The sequence below is a fragment of the Corvus hawaiiensis genome, chromosome 6, assembly GCF_020740725.1.
Source record: "Corvus hawaiiensis isolate bCorHaw1 chromosome 6, bCorHaw1.pri.cur, whole genome shotgun sequence".
Taxonomy (NCBI): domain Eukaryota; kingdom Metazoa; phylum Chordata; class Aves; order Passeriformes; family Corvidae; genus Corvus; species Corvus hawaiiensis.
The window spans coordinates 5327162-5341647 of NC_063218.1; the positions used below are offsets into that span (position 1 = coordinate 5327162).

Here is a 14486-nt window from a genome sequence, read left to right on the forward strand (position 1 = left end):
CTGAAGTTGAACACACCTCAATGTTCAAAAGGCAGAAAACACAGCAAGCAGGAAGTCCACAAATAAATGAACAAGTCCCAAAAGCATGCACGAAATGTACAAACACTTTAGAATAGGCACTCCATTAAAAGCTGCATGTTGAAATAACATAAGGGGCCGTGCAGGAATTCCAGGTGCACGGCGAATAGCTAAAGTAACTCCGTTGAGATCTGTCACTCCAGATGTGAACAGGTGTTTGACAAATGAGGACAGATACACAACAAGTCAGATGAAATCAAATGCCCTCCAACATTTGCCTGAAATCTGGGTGTCTTATGCCTAACAAACTGCAAAGAGCTTTAGGGAACTTGGCTGGCTCCTGCGTCCCCCCTCCCCCACATCAGCAAAAAATAACTATTTGCAAAGGCCGCAATTCCTCGTTATTTTCTGTTTCCCTACGTGCAGTCACTAACTCGTTAGCGATGATTCCAAGCAGCCAGGCTGCGAGAAAAACAGAAGAAGGGTCAGGAACGAGACAACCGGGAGATGCTCCTGCCAGGGCCCCTTTGTTGAGCATCCCTGGGTACCCCTCGCCTTTTACCTGGGGATGCAGTCGCCATGGTAACGGGCGGGTGTTCCCTGGAGGAGCCGAAACCCAGCTGTTCCCGCTGCTGAGCCCCATCTCCATCCCGCAGCGGAGCCCCAGTCGCGTACTGGTCCGCCCCGTCCGCAGCCCAGTGCACCCCAGTGCCCGCCAGCAGCAGGTCCTGGGGGTCCGGCGGGGCTGACATGCTGCCTGCAAGGCGGCCGCTGATCTCCGGCTCTCGGGATGCAGCGGGGGCCACCGGAAGGGCTGCGGGGGCCGCCGGGCTGGCTGGTGCTGCGGCCGCGCTGGGGTCTGGCCGGCTGCAGGGACCGGGAGTCGCCGCCGCCGCCGCTGCCGTATCTCCACTAGCGCTTATTACGCAGGTGAAAATGGCTTGTTAGTTGGAGCCTTCCAGCCCTTGCGTCACCCTGTGGCTGGCATATCACAGGGCAGGAATCTGCCAGCCGGGCTGCCGCTCTCCCCCGTTTAACTGCTTCAGCAGGGTAGGCATCGGCTTGTGTGGGTTAAGGGAAGAAATGCCCCCTTGCAGGCAGGCACACGCCTCCCTCTCCCCTCCCGCAGCCCCCCTCCTCCGCATCCCTGCGCTCCAGAGCATCCCGCAGGCGCCGCAGCCCGGCACGGCAACGCGCCCGCCGGGAGAGCCCCCGGCTCCTCCCGCACGGCCGGGCTCGGCCGAGAGGGCAGACAGCTCTCGGCAAGCCCACCCTAAAATCGCCCTGTTCCTCCCCCTCTCCGCCGGACCCTAACCCGGCGAGAGAAGCCGCACTCTGCCCCTGGGTTTGTTTACCCAGTTGGCTCCTCTCTGCAGCCGCGCTGGAGATATGATCGCAGCTTATTGCATCTAAATGACACTTGTCAAAATAAACTCACAGCAGGTGTCTGTGTGCCGGGTTATTTTTCTTTCCTTTTTTTTTTTTTTTTTTTTTTTTGTGCCATTATATTTGCTTGCTTACTGCCTCACAAAAATCGTGTGTGTACTGAGGCAATGAGAAATGTCAGGGATTTTTGCTGTCAGTGAGAGCAGCAGCAGTGTGAGATACAGCAAAGGTGAAAGCACAGGGCAGGATCTGTGCTTTCACAGAATCTGTGCCACTTATGAGGTGAACTAGGAACAAGTTTCCTTGTTGTCCTTTTACAGATGAGGAAAGGGACTCAGGTAAAGGGTATGGGATCACTCCTGCATTGCACAGAGTTCTGGCACTTACAGGTCAAGGAAACAAATTCCCTGCCTTGTAGAAGGACCTCTCTCTTGTCATGTGGCAGGTCAAGCTACAAAGCGGAGAGTAATTGCCCCAGCCAGAAGATTTCATTCTCACCTGGCCCTTTGGCTGTTGCAGCAGTGGATCTCCAGCTGTGATCTGTGTGTCACAGCATCCCTAGGCAGGCTTCAGACCCTCTCCGGCTACAGCAAGCTTGTGCTTGGGCTTGAAAACTGAACATGTTCCCACTTTTTCCAAGTAAGGGGGGAGGAAATCCAGAGTAAGTCCACAATACAAGATGAAAAGCCTCAAAAGTAGCCTTGAGGCTACTATCCATTTGTGTTATCTTCCTGGCGAATTGCCACCCTTATCCTCGCTCTGTCCTGCTGCTGCCTGAGAATCATAGAATGGTTTGGGATGAATCTAGGAGACAATCTAGTTCTAACAAACTGCTATGGACAGGGACACCTTCCACTAGGCCAGGTTGCTCCAAGCCCCATCCAAGCTAGCTTGGAACACTGCCAGGGATGGGGCAGCCACAGCTTCTGTGGGCAGCGTGGGCCAGGGCCTCAGCAGCCTCACAGTCAAGAAGATGCCCAGGCTAACTGGATTTTCTTTATTTCAATGTTTGCTGCAGATCAGTAGCAATGATTTTAGCCATGGAGTTTGTAATGCCAAATCCCATACCTCAGGCTCATCTCATGAGCCAAGGAGATTAATTTTCCAAATTCATGGCTCCCACTTTGACATATACAATGACATATACAATGTCTGATTATGATTCCAGCAAGATTCTGATGACTTCAATATTGCTATTAATGATGTTAATAATATTCAGTATGTTTTTAAAAATATGTCTTCCCATAGATCTTAATGCGCATCCTTGTTTGGATTCCCCAGTTTTCTTTTGTGTCCACCACTCTCTGGGACGCCCCACGAGTCTCTTTGTGTGAGTGTGCAATGGACTGAAGCACTCAGGAGAAGGCCTGTAAGAGCACTGAGCCCCTGGCAGCTCTGCTGTGTGAGCAGTGGGCCATCACAAAGGTCTTGTGATAATGCAGCATCATCAGAATGAGCGCACACACCCGCTAGGAATGATTCATTTCCACAGACCAAAGGGGTTATCATGGTCTGAGGGCTGCTGCTGTGAACACAGGCACTGTTACTACAGCAAAAGACTGAGAAGAAAGAGTGTGTGCTCTACTTATTGAATAGAAATGGGGACAAGGAGGAGTCAGCAGTGTGAAGAGGTGGCCAGGAAGACCAGTGGCATGCTGGCCTCTATCAAAAATAGTGAGGCAGCAGGACCAGCGAAATGACTGTCCTGTGCTGGGCCCTGAAGAGGCTGTATCTCAAACCCTGAATTCAGTTTTGGGCCCCTCATGTCAAGGAAGACCTTGAGGGGCTGGAGTGTGTGCAGATAAGGGAAGGGAGCTGGGGAAGAGCCTGGAGAAGCAGTCTGATGAGGAGCAGCTGAGGGAGCTGGAGGGGCTGACATTGGAGAAGACCAGGATCCGAGAGGAGCCTTCTCACTCCCTGCAACTGCCTGACAGGAGGGTGGAGCTCGTGCAGGTCAGGCTCTGCTCCCAGGGAACAAGGGACAGGACAAGAGGAACTGGCCTCAAGTTGTGCCAGGAGTGGTTTAGATTGGGTATTAGGGAAAAATTTCTCATCTGAAAGGATTGTCAACCACTGGCACAGACTGCCCATGGAACTGGGGGAATTGCCATGCCTGGAGGTACTTAAGGAATGTGTGGCTGTGTGACCTGGGGACATGGTCTTGAGGTGGACTTGTCAGTGTCAGGTTTGTGCCCTCTGACTTGATGGCAGAACAAATGTGGGGCAGGACACAGCACAGATGCTGGCAGCTGTGAGCTGACTCAAGCCATACAGATGAGCCTTCCACGTTGGCTGGCACCGGTGCTGGCAGCTGAGCCACTGGCAATGTGCCATGTTACCCTAGTGCACAACCCTTTTAGGCTCAAGCTGGGCTGGGGGAGGGTGGTCAGTGGCTCTCCCAGCTCTTGAGCACAAGGTGAAAAAAGAGAAAGCGTGTTACCCATCAACCCCTTCAAACAACACATCGTAACACATCGAGGAAAGAGAGGGGCAAAGGCACAATTTTGAGACGGATCTAGGCTGCACCAAGAGTGGACCACTCAAATCCAGGTGTGCAACATGGCAAATGCCACAGGTTTTCTTGTGGGGGAAAAAGCTCCAAACAAAACACACCACCAACCCCAAACCATAAGATTAGTGTTAAGAGTTTCCTGCTATTCATGGCTGAGAGAAGCTGCTGTACAGTGCTGATGGCCTCTTCACTGCACACTCCTCGTCCTTGCTCGTCTCAGGGATCTACGAACCCAGGCGAGGGTTTCTTTCTGCTCTTGCCTGAGCTGAGACCAAACAGCCTTGGGGTGCCCAGTGCTGTTAGCAGGAGAGCTGGTGAAGGTCGTGCCAAGCCACACAGCCTTCCCCTCCCAGGCTCCAGAGACACAAGGGCAGAAAGCTGCAGCCTAAGCTGTATTGCATTAGCACTGTGGAGCTTGTCCGTCCTCTGGCATCCCACAGGGCAGGCAGTGTACATCTGAGCTGCTTTCTTAGGGAATTCAGAGTTTGCCCAAACTGGGGCCTTGCTGAAGGGCTCTCACTTGTGCTGCCAGTGCCATTGGAAGGCCCCAGAGCAAGAGGGCATTTCCTGGGTGCAGGGATCCCATCTTCCCAGTCTGGCCTTGCAGGTTAGCAAAATCCACACGGACATGCGGGCACATTCCAGCACTGACTTGCACTCCAAACCTTTCCATTTTCTACAAGGAAAATTCTGATTTTTTCCTTCTGCATGGAAGGGCGTGGATTCCCTTGGTTGATGTATTTGGCAGAAAGGTTCTCCTCACATGGAAACGCTTCCTGGCAGCCTGAAACTCTCCTGCCCAGCGACAACCCGTTTGGTCCCACTGGATCACGGGAACGCCAGTGCAAAAGCATCACCTTTCTCTCTTCTGCGAGGAGCTGCTTTCACAGCCCGAGCTCCTGACACAGTGCAGGTGGTCCCTGAAGGGAGGTTGTAGCTAGGTGGGGGTCATTCTATTAGCCCAGGGAACAAGCAATGCAAGCAGAGGAAATGACCTCAAGTTGCACCGCGGGAGCTTTAGATTGGATCTGTAGGAAATATTCCTTCAATAAAGAGGATCTCAAGCTTGCAAAGAGGCTGCCCAGGGAAATGGCTGAGTCAGCACCTCAGAAAGGTTTAAACGTTGTGCGGATGTGGCATTTGGGGAGCTGGCTGATTGGTGGAGTAGGCAGTGTTAAGTTTGCAGCTGGACTGTGAGATCTTCAGGGTCTTTTTTGACCTCAACAACTCAGAGATTTAAGTGTGGCTCAACCAGTGTGGAGTCAAGGCTCAGACTCAATGATCCTCGAGGGTGCCTTCCAACATGGGTATCTATGAGACTGGCAATGGAGGGCAGCTGATAAGAAAGACAAAAGAAAGAGCAAGGGAAGTTCTTAGAAGAAGATTCACTCAAAAGCAGCCTTAAGCAGTTCACCAGGGCCACTCGGAGTGGCTGAGCTGGGCTGGGCACAAAGGGTGGGGCTGGCCTGGCTGTGATGTGCTGTGGCTCCTGTGACATCACGGGCGATGTGTCACAATGGGGGCAGCTACCAAAGGCCCCAGCAGGTAACGCTGGCCCTGTATTGCTTGGGCAAGCGGTGAGTGCACACGTGGCGGGGAGGCTGGGCTGGGGACAAGGGCTGGGGCAGAAACGCTGCACCCGGGGGAGGGTTCTCCGGCTGCACAGGGCAGGGACAGCCCCTCACGGGAGAGCCTTGGCCAGGGCACGGTGCTGCTGCTGCTGCTGCTGCTGCTGCTGCTGCTGCTGCTGCTGCTGCTGGGGCAGCGGGACAGGCCTTGCTGCCTGCCAGCTCTCTGGGGCCCTGTCCTTCCTGGCCCCAGGCCCCTGTCATTCCCATCCCTGCTGCCCCCACTGCCGGCTGCCTCCCTCCCCGCCCCACTCAAGGCCTTCTCTCCATCCGCCCGCAGACCATGGGTTCCTTGGCATTCTGGTTCTTGCTCTTGCAAAGCCTAGTCCACTACCTGCGGCCCGTGGGTGATGGTTTGGACGAGGCGATGCGTCTGCGCATGGAGGCGCGTGCGATGAGCCAGGAAGTGGAGAAGATTCTTCTGGAGTGGGAAGTGGAGCAGCTCACCCTGAAGCAGAGTAGAGGGGCCTGGCGAGAGCTGCTCTGGTCTGCCTTGCAGCACTGGCAGATCTGGGCCATTGCTGGGCTCCTGCTCCTTCTCTCGGCCCCATGGTTTATCTGGAGGGAAAGGAGCCTGAGGAGAGAGGAGCCTGAAGAAGAAAACAATGGTGTAAATGAAGAGGAAGTAAGAAATGTGGATGCAAATGAAGAAGAAGCTGTTGGAAATGAAGAGGAAGTGAGAAATGTGGATGCAAACGAACAAGGTGTTGGCAATGAAGAAGACAACAATGATGCGAATCGGGAGGAAGTCAACAATGATGATGGCAATGGAGAGGAAGTCAGCGATGGTGCTGCAAACGAAGATGGTGCTGGAAATGAAGTTGTCATTGCGGCTGCAAATGCAGAAAACAACAATAATGATGCTCGTGAAGCTGAAGAAAGAGAGCATGATATTGAAGATTACACTGGAAGGATTTTAATGGAGCGCATACAGTGGCCTGTACAGGACCTGCAGAAAGGCTGCGAGTGGACAACTGACCTGATGGCCAATTTCACGATTTACTTTGGCCACATCTTGTCTGGCAGTTTCTACCCGGTCCTGCAACAAGCCATCGGAGTGGGCAGTGCCTTTGAAGGTTGGAGTCCCCGCGAGCAGGATGTTGTGTACCGCGTGCTCGTGCCCATGACTCCTCCCCGAGGGCACACCTTCCACCTGGAGCTGGACACTGAGGAGCAGAGGCACAGCAGGAACTTCCGTGTCCGTGTGCAGCTGGAGTGCACCTGCACGAGGGAGCAGCAGGGTGAGAACATGCTGTGCTTCCTGCACCACCTCGAGGAGGAGCTGAGGAGGAATCAGGATCCCAGCCTCCTTCACACCCTGTGCACCGGCGCCTACCTCGATGTGCAGAAAACTGCCCGCTGGTTCTACCAGCTGGTGAGAGCCATCTGGCCAGCTTTGCCTCAGTCGCACACGTGGCGTTTAGTGCTGCTGCCCTCCAAACGCTCCTGCCAATTCCAGGTGACCAAGGGCAGAGAAAGCTTCCGCATTGAGGTGCTGTTTGGGGTGCGGCAAGGCGACTCGGACATCTTTGTGAGCAGCCAGCCTAGACAGGCCTGCACCCCAAGCACAATGTGGCCTGAGACCTACGCTGTGGCAGAGGTGAAGTTCTTCAAGTACATCGCCAGGCAGGCCCCCCCTGACAGCTTGCACCTCAAATGCCTGCAGTTCTTCACCCGTCTTCAGCTGGGCTTAGGCATTTCCACCTACACCACAAAGACCATTGTTATGCACCTCCTGAGCATCGTACCTGTGTCACGGTGGCGCAGGAGAGATTTCGTGAGGCGACTGGTGGATATCAGCGAGTACCTGCGCTTATGCGTGGAAGTGAGATGCCTCAACCATTTTATTTTGGGCAACCGTAGGCTCCCTGGGGAGATCAGTTTGCCCCCAGAGGTGCAAATGGCCAAGACGTGCAATCTCTTCCATCACCTGGTGATGGATCCGGCCGCCCACTCCCAGGCAATGAGCGAGTATGTGGATCTGCGGACGTGGCTCGTAGAAATGCTCGAAAGTATTCCTTGAAAGAGGTTCTCCTGCTTAGAGCTGTGCTTGTGAGACTGGCAGCTGGCAGCAGAGTTTCCCCTGATTGTACAGGGGAAAAGAGGGGAGAGTGCGGGATACAGAGAGGGAAGGGAAAGCGCTGTGCAGCCGCACTCTGCCATTGACAGCAGCAGCAGCAGTGTCGTCCCAACAGTCTCCTCAGCACTGCATCCAGTGATGACCAGGTTGGCTACACAGATCGGGGAGCACGCAAGAGCGAATCCTGCCATTCCTTTTTGTGTTCTCTGGGGTCTGTGTGCAGAATCTACTCCTCAGGGAGGAGCTGACACAGACCTCAGCGTGCAGAACATGGAGAAGGCACTGCTCAGTTGGCCCTGGGAGTTGCTGCCACACCTGTCCTCTAGAGCAAAAGCACGCTCGGGGAGTCAAAGCTGATGAGGCTGAAGAGGCCGTGGCCAGGGGCCTTGTGAGAGAGAGTCCCATTGCCACCTGGACTGTGACTGCTGCCAGCTCTGTCTTAGAGTCCATTTTCCCCCTGAGAGCTTCACCTTGTGCAAAGATGCCGATCCCAGAATCCCAGGTGAGTTCACATTTGAAAGGACCACCAGTGAGATCATCTTGTCCAGGGGTGCTCCAGCAGGCTCTTCCTGCTGCGCATTGCAAAGCACTGCGTCCGGACGGTTCTTGACTATCTCCGGCGAGGGAGACTCCACAACCTCTGGGCAATGTGCTCCAGTGCTCGGTCACTGCGCTGAACGCCAGATGTGCTGCAGACTTGCTGGTAGTCAGTGAAGAATTGACGGGGCTGGTTGAGAAAAACAGGAGCTGGGCCTCTCACCTATGTGGCCCCTGGCTCCAGCAAGGCCCAAGTACAGAATGACGTCCGGAGTGAAGCAGAGGCCTCTCGGCGCCGGGTTGTTTCCCTGAGGCCCAGAAGAGCCCCTGCACCTCTCTAGCGCCATTGGCCTCACTCCCCTGCACAGAACAAGCTGGGTTACGAATCTGCACCTTTAAGGAGAAGAGGATGCGTGCAAAGACTCTGGCAGAGGTCCCACAGCCTCTCCTGCTGCCTCAGCAGGTGGAGGGCCACGGGAGGGTTTATTCTACCTCCCTGTATCACTTCCTTTTCCAAAAAAGGTCACACAGATCCACATCGAGCTCCACTTGCATATGAACTTCCCACTCGCGAGAACACGCATGAAGAGAGCACATGCCTTACATGCATGGCCAAAGTCACCAACTCCCACCGGTAGCATGCAACTGTTCCTGGCCTTTGGGAAGGGCCAAAAATCAGAGTGTAAAAGAAGCAGGAATGTGGGACAGAAAAAGAAGAAAGAAACAGGGAAAAAAAGACCGAGAGGAACAATCGGCACTGCTTGCCCGCCATCGGTCAGGGGACGGTGCCTGTCCTTGTCCCCAGAAGGGACACCTTTAGGTCAGCATTGGACCAACTCGGTTGGCGCTGACCTGAAACTTTGAATCCATAAGAATCTAGATTTTTATTTCATAGATATAAAGACATAGAGTAGACATATTATATATTATAAAGTTTATTGATTAACATATATAATAGTAAAATATAATTAAACAAAACAATGTACCAATATAAATAATATCAAAGACACAATAGATGTAATTATTATGTCATGATAAAATTAATGATCAAGATTTGAATAGGTAATTATATTTAGACAATAACAATACAGAGTGTATTTCGTGTCACTATCCCTCGTGACACCTATTAATGCTCTATAGTCAGTGCATTTATGAGTGGCAAACCAGAAACTGCTTTGTTCATGCTTCAATAAAATGCAATACTGCAGAATCTGGATCGTGCAAGACTTTGTTGATCTCAGCCAGACCCAGAGCATTGGTAAATCTCATGCTCTGGGAGTGTGGGCTCGTGAAGAGTCTCCTTGAACTCAACCAAACTACAGGGCTGAACTGGTTCTAATCAGAAATTAAGCCCAGCTGTCCCCAGGCCCTGTGATCACAGAATCACACAAGGGCTTGGCTTGGAAGGCTCCCTTAAACATCATCTTGTTCCAACCCTGCTGCCGAGGGCAGGGACGCCTTCCACTAGGCCAGGTTGCTCCAAGCCCCATCCAAGCTGGCCTGGAACACTGCCAGGGATGGGACAGCCACAGCTTCTGTGGGCAGCGTGGGCCAGGGCCTCAGCAGCCTCAGAGCCAAGAAGTTCTTCCACATGTCCAGCCTAACCCCTCCCTCTGTCAGCGGGAAGCCTCTGCCCCTGGTGCTGGGCCTCCAGGCCCTTGGAATCAGCCCCTCTGCGGGTTGCTGGTGGGCCTCATGCAGGGACGGAAAGGCCGCAGGAAGGTGCCCCCGGAGAAGCCCTTGGAGAGCAGTGGGGCCAGGAGTGGCACCATGAGGGCAGCGGGCAGGGCCTGGCGCGGCTGTCGGGGCGGGAGGGCACAGGGCGCTGAGGCGCTGCCAGCTGGAGCTGGGAGCTCCGGTGTGCGGCCGGCACAGAGCCATGGGAGATCCGTGCAGCAGCAAGGACACAGGGGTTCTTGATGTGTTAGAAACCAGAGAAGAATTTGAGAATGGCCACAGAAGGATTAGGGCATCTCCCTGTGCGGAAATAATTCACAGTGCCAGAGGTTTATGTCTGGAAAAGACACAGATGAGTCTTTTAATGTTATCCGAATAAAGGGAGAGGCCATGGGACATTTCTTATGGGGTGTCTCAAACTGTTGGAGGGTGCAGCCTCCTTTTATCCTAATTTCCAGGTGCATTCCTTCCCCCATTGCCTGAGGTACTCGGAAGGTACAGACTTCCTGAGTCACCTACTCTATGGCCCCCTCTAATATGCACCCTCTGTTTTATCTATATATAACCAAACACTGTTCATAATTCTGTTAAGCTCTTCTTCTTTTTCTCTAAGTTCAGGAATTTAACATGGCCTTGGCTGAGCAATAGTCCATGTCACTTAGTAGCATCTTCTAGAACTGGGAATTTCTTTTGTTGCTTCCCTATCTATGAGTCCCTGGCCCTATCAACAAGCAGATTCTCGTGGTCTGTTTGTAAAGGCACATCTATCTTATTCCTTTCATCCCCTCCAAAAAGATAGCGAGATCAAGAGCTCAACTGAAGTGCTTCCTTGCCACTTCGTGCAGCATGGACAGCAAAGTGCGGGCGCTGGAAGTGGTTGCACAGCAGGAAAAGCGGGACATAGTTGCCATCCCAGAGCCGTGGTGGGATGAGTCCCACACTGGAGTGCTGTAGCCAATGGCTATTCTGTTCATCTTCCTACCCTTTAGGGTGCAATCAGGGCACATCTTCAGCATTGCTATTAGTGTTCCTCCACCAAAGAAATCCCAGCAAAGCACTGAGCTCTCGTTTTCAAAGATGATGATGGAAAGCTTCCCAGGTTATCCCTTCAGAAAGGACAGGCAAGGAAGGAGAGGTGCTGGGGTGACCATCTATGTAAGGGAGGGTTCCAGCTGTCTAGAGCTTAATGATGGTGCTGATGGAGTTGAGTAGTTTTGGGTAAGAATCGGGGGGAAGGCCAACAGGGCAGATATCATGGAGGGGGTCTGGCATAAAGCTCCCAGGCAGCATGAAGAAGCAGGCAAGATATTCCCAAAGTAGCTGGGAGAAATCTCAGCATCACCAGCCTTTGCTCTCTTAGGAGAGTTCAGTTGAACAGATGTAAGTTACGTGGAGTCTTGGGATGAGTGTTGGGCCCCTCGTGTCAAGGAAGACCTTGAGGGGCTGGAGGGTGTGTGCAGAGAAGGGAAGGGAGCTGGGGAAGAGCCTGGAGAAGCAGTCTGATGAGCAGCTGAGGGAGCTGGAGGGGCTGACATTGGGGGTGAGGAGGCTCAGGAGGGACCTTCTCATTCTCTACAACTCCTTGACAAGGAGGGTGCAGCCAGGTGGGGCTCATGCTCTTCTCCCAGGGAACAAGGGACAGGACAAGAGGAAATGTCCTCAAGTTGTGCCACCGGAGGTTCAGGTTGGACATCAGGAACAATTTCTTCAAGGGAAGGGTTGTCAAGCATTGGAAGAGGCTGCCCAGGGAGGTGGTGGAGTCACCACCCCTGGAGATGCTCAGGAAATGTCTGGAGGTGACATTAAGTGCCATTGTTTAGTTGACAGGGTGTTTATTGGTCAAAGGTTGGACTTTAAGGTCTTGGAGGTTTTTTCCAACCTTAATTATTCTACAATTGTACATAAATAAATAAAGCAAAAAAAAAAAAGTGGCTTTTTTTCTTTCTTCAGGGATCCCAATTGCAGTGCAACTCAGGACTTTATTTCGCCATTTTCTGTACTGTCTTCAGGTGACCTGGAACAGTCTCATGCAATACCATCAGCTCTGCTCATGACCACATAATACTGCAAGGGAAAACCAGAGTTCTGATTTCAAACCTTGGATACAAACCCTGAGCTCCTACTGACCATCACAGATGTGGTACATACAATTCTGATAGCAAAGCTTTGGTTTGCCAGGATGAGTGAAAAAAAACATCAACAGGGGCAACAAGACAATACTCAAAAACCTGATTGGTCCATTTTTCAGCCTGTAGGGAAAACTTTGAACTTGCCACAACCTGGGCTGTCCTGTATGAAGTTAATTTACAAGGGTTTTTTAAGGTCCCCACAGGAAGATCAGGCTGGATGAAGATTTTATCAAATACCTGTTTAAGAGAAGTGTGAGTTTAAGTAATCCTTGGCACAAGGAACAAAAATGAATTCTTTCTATTTTCAACACATTTACAACAGCTCCTGGTAGTTTGTATTGTATTGTGTAGCAAACTGATCTGCACAGGGCTCATCTATCTCTGCTTATTGGTATTTAATTACCTTGATCTACCCTTTGGACATTATAAACCTCTGAATGTATGAAGTCTGAAAACACAGACACACAAATTGCTTCTCTTTCCATTATAGCCCTTTGTGTTCTGGGGATGCTGCACAATGCTGGGACAAAGTGACTTTGAACCTCGAGGGGATTTGTGGTCTCAGATGTAACATTGCCAGCAAAGAGCAGAGGACCTGGCAGGATATATCAAGGCGTTCAGCAATGGAAAAAAAAAATCATCTCCTGTTCCTTGAGGATTTATTCTCGAGGTTTTAGAATAAATGAATTGCAATAGGAAAAAGGAAAGGGGGGGAAAAAGAAGCTTTTGACATAAATAGGAAAATGAAAATAAATAAAACAACCTCCTCTACCCCACAGAAAAGACTTCAGCACTGTAGCAGCTACAGTTATATTTTCAGTTCAACACATCTGCACTGCAGCCCACCTGCTTTCCATGTGTGTCACATCCTCACCCTCAAACAGGCAAACCTCTGGCAGTGTGTGACAGGTGACAGCCCTGGGCCAGCCGGTGCTGAATTCCCTTCCACAGCATGCAATCAGATCTCATTTGGACACAGACAGGTAGGAACCCCAGGAGCCCCAGTGCTGTGGCACACTCCTGCCCTACAAGGCATAGAGAGGTATTGGAACACCCAAAGAAAGGCCAGAAACCTGATGGGAATAACAACTCTTGGGCAAGCCCAACCACTCAAAAATATGAATACAGAGAGTCAAAAGGCCTGAGAGAAAGGTTGTGGTGCTGGTGGCTCTCCCCACATCAAAGGCCATTCATCATCTTTCAGTCCACAGAGATCCTTCCAAGGCAGCCCTTCAGCTGTTTGGTCTTCACACCTTCTCCCTCTCCTTCTCCACAACCTCTGTCAAAGAAGCAGGGCCAGGCAGCCTCTCCAAGGTCATTTTCATCTTTTCCTCCCACTGCCACAACTGCCAAGGCCAATGCTTCAGGTCCTTCTGGAAATAGGTACCCCAGCCTCCTGAACTTCAAGACATCATCCACCTCCCCATCTTCCCCACAGCCCTCCTGGGACCCACCACAGGCTCCTATTCCAGACTGCTTTGGAATCTGGAGTAAGTTTCTGCACCAGCCAGTGGGTCTTAGTCCCAATTTTGCTGCTGAAGGCACAAGCATCTCAGTGCCAGGAAAATGGGCCAAGCCCAGGAATGACAGAAGTTTGGATGCAGGTGTGATCACACCTTTCCAGCTTTCCTAGACAAACATCTGTGTAGGGAGTGCTCTCCTTTGCAATGAAGGGCTGCACAGATGAGACAGGTGCTCAGTCCAAAACTGCAAGTCTCTAAAATTATCTCCTGGATAGTCCCACCTCTTACCACATGCTCGTACAAGGGGGACACTGATTCAACTTGGATCTTTAGTAAGTGCAATTTCAAAAATACCAGAGTCTAAATAGCAGCATTTTTACTGCGTGTTGTGTAATTTAACCTCCCTTCACTTCCAAAGCTCACAGCCTCTGTCTTCAGCAGACAGTTCCCTGCTCTGATGCTTGCTGGGGGTACCACACCACAGCAATGCACAAAATCTCTATCTGGCCCTTTAATTCCCACATCATGCAAGAGCTTTCAGCATCTCCAGCGCTCTAGTTGCAATGCAATGTGATTAAAAGTGGTGCTTTCCCTGGGTAAGCCTGACTGACTGCTCTGTCCTTCATCCCCTGCACATGAGCAGCCACCCTAGGAGCGCTGAGGATTACCTCTGTTTCTCTGAAAGGAGGGTTCTACAAGGAAATCCATTGACAGGAGCTTAGACAGCAAAACTGTTGAGCATGTGACCTGGCCCAGCCGTGGGGTGGGTGTTTGTCAGGTGTCAGAGAGGAGGAAACCCAACAGGCCTCTGATGAACACGGCCAGTTCCCCCTTATTTCCAGCTTTAAAGTCTTTGTAGAGACAGAGAGCTGAGCAGAGTAGACAGGTGAGTAGGTGGGATACACAAGATACATCCAGTACCGGCCTAGTTTCAGCAGCACTTGACAGCTGGATTTCCCACCCAAGGGTCTAAAAGGCTCTGCACTCCTCTCAAGAGCACACATCTACTGAAATGACTCCTTGTCCTGGAGGATGCTGGCCCAGGAGTCTAAATCT

General features: G+C 51.8%; 3 protein-coding genes across 3 annotated transcripts in view; 2 read left to right on the forward strand and 1 right to left on the reverse strand.

Annotated features, from left to right (window-relative positions):
- Positions 1 to 1075, reverse strand: part of RTN1 (reticulon 1) — a 117956-nt gene extending 116881 nt beyond the window's left edge. Inside the window, exon 1 of the mRNA XM_048306232.1 lies at positions 581 to 1075. Coding sequence (XP_048162189.1) covers positions 581 to 770 — 190 coding nt within the window. The 5' untranslated portion in view covers positions 771 to 1075. The remainder of the gene's footprint in view (positions 1 to 580) is intronic.
- A 4768-nt stretch (positions 1076 to 5843) lies between these two features.
- LOC125327059 (inositol 1,4,5-trisphosphate receptor-interacting protein-like 1) lies at positions 5844 to 7567 on the forward strand. Its single transcript, XM_048305976.1, has one exon. It carries the CDS (start codon positions 5912 to 5914, stop codon positions 7565 to 7567), a length of 1656 nt encoding a protein of 551 aa, XP_048161933.1. The 5' UTR covers positions 5844 to 5911.
- Positions 7568 to 8105: 538 nt separating this feature from the next.
- LRRC9 (leucine rich repeat containing 9) overlaps positions 8106 to 14486 on the forward strand; it is a 52896-nt gene continuing 46515 nt past the window's right edge. The window contains 1 exon segment of the mRNA XM_048305977.1: positions 8106 to 8126. Within this exon segment, the coding sequence (XP_048161934.1) occupies positions 8106 to 8126 (21 nt within the window).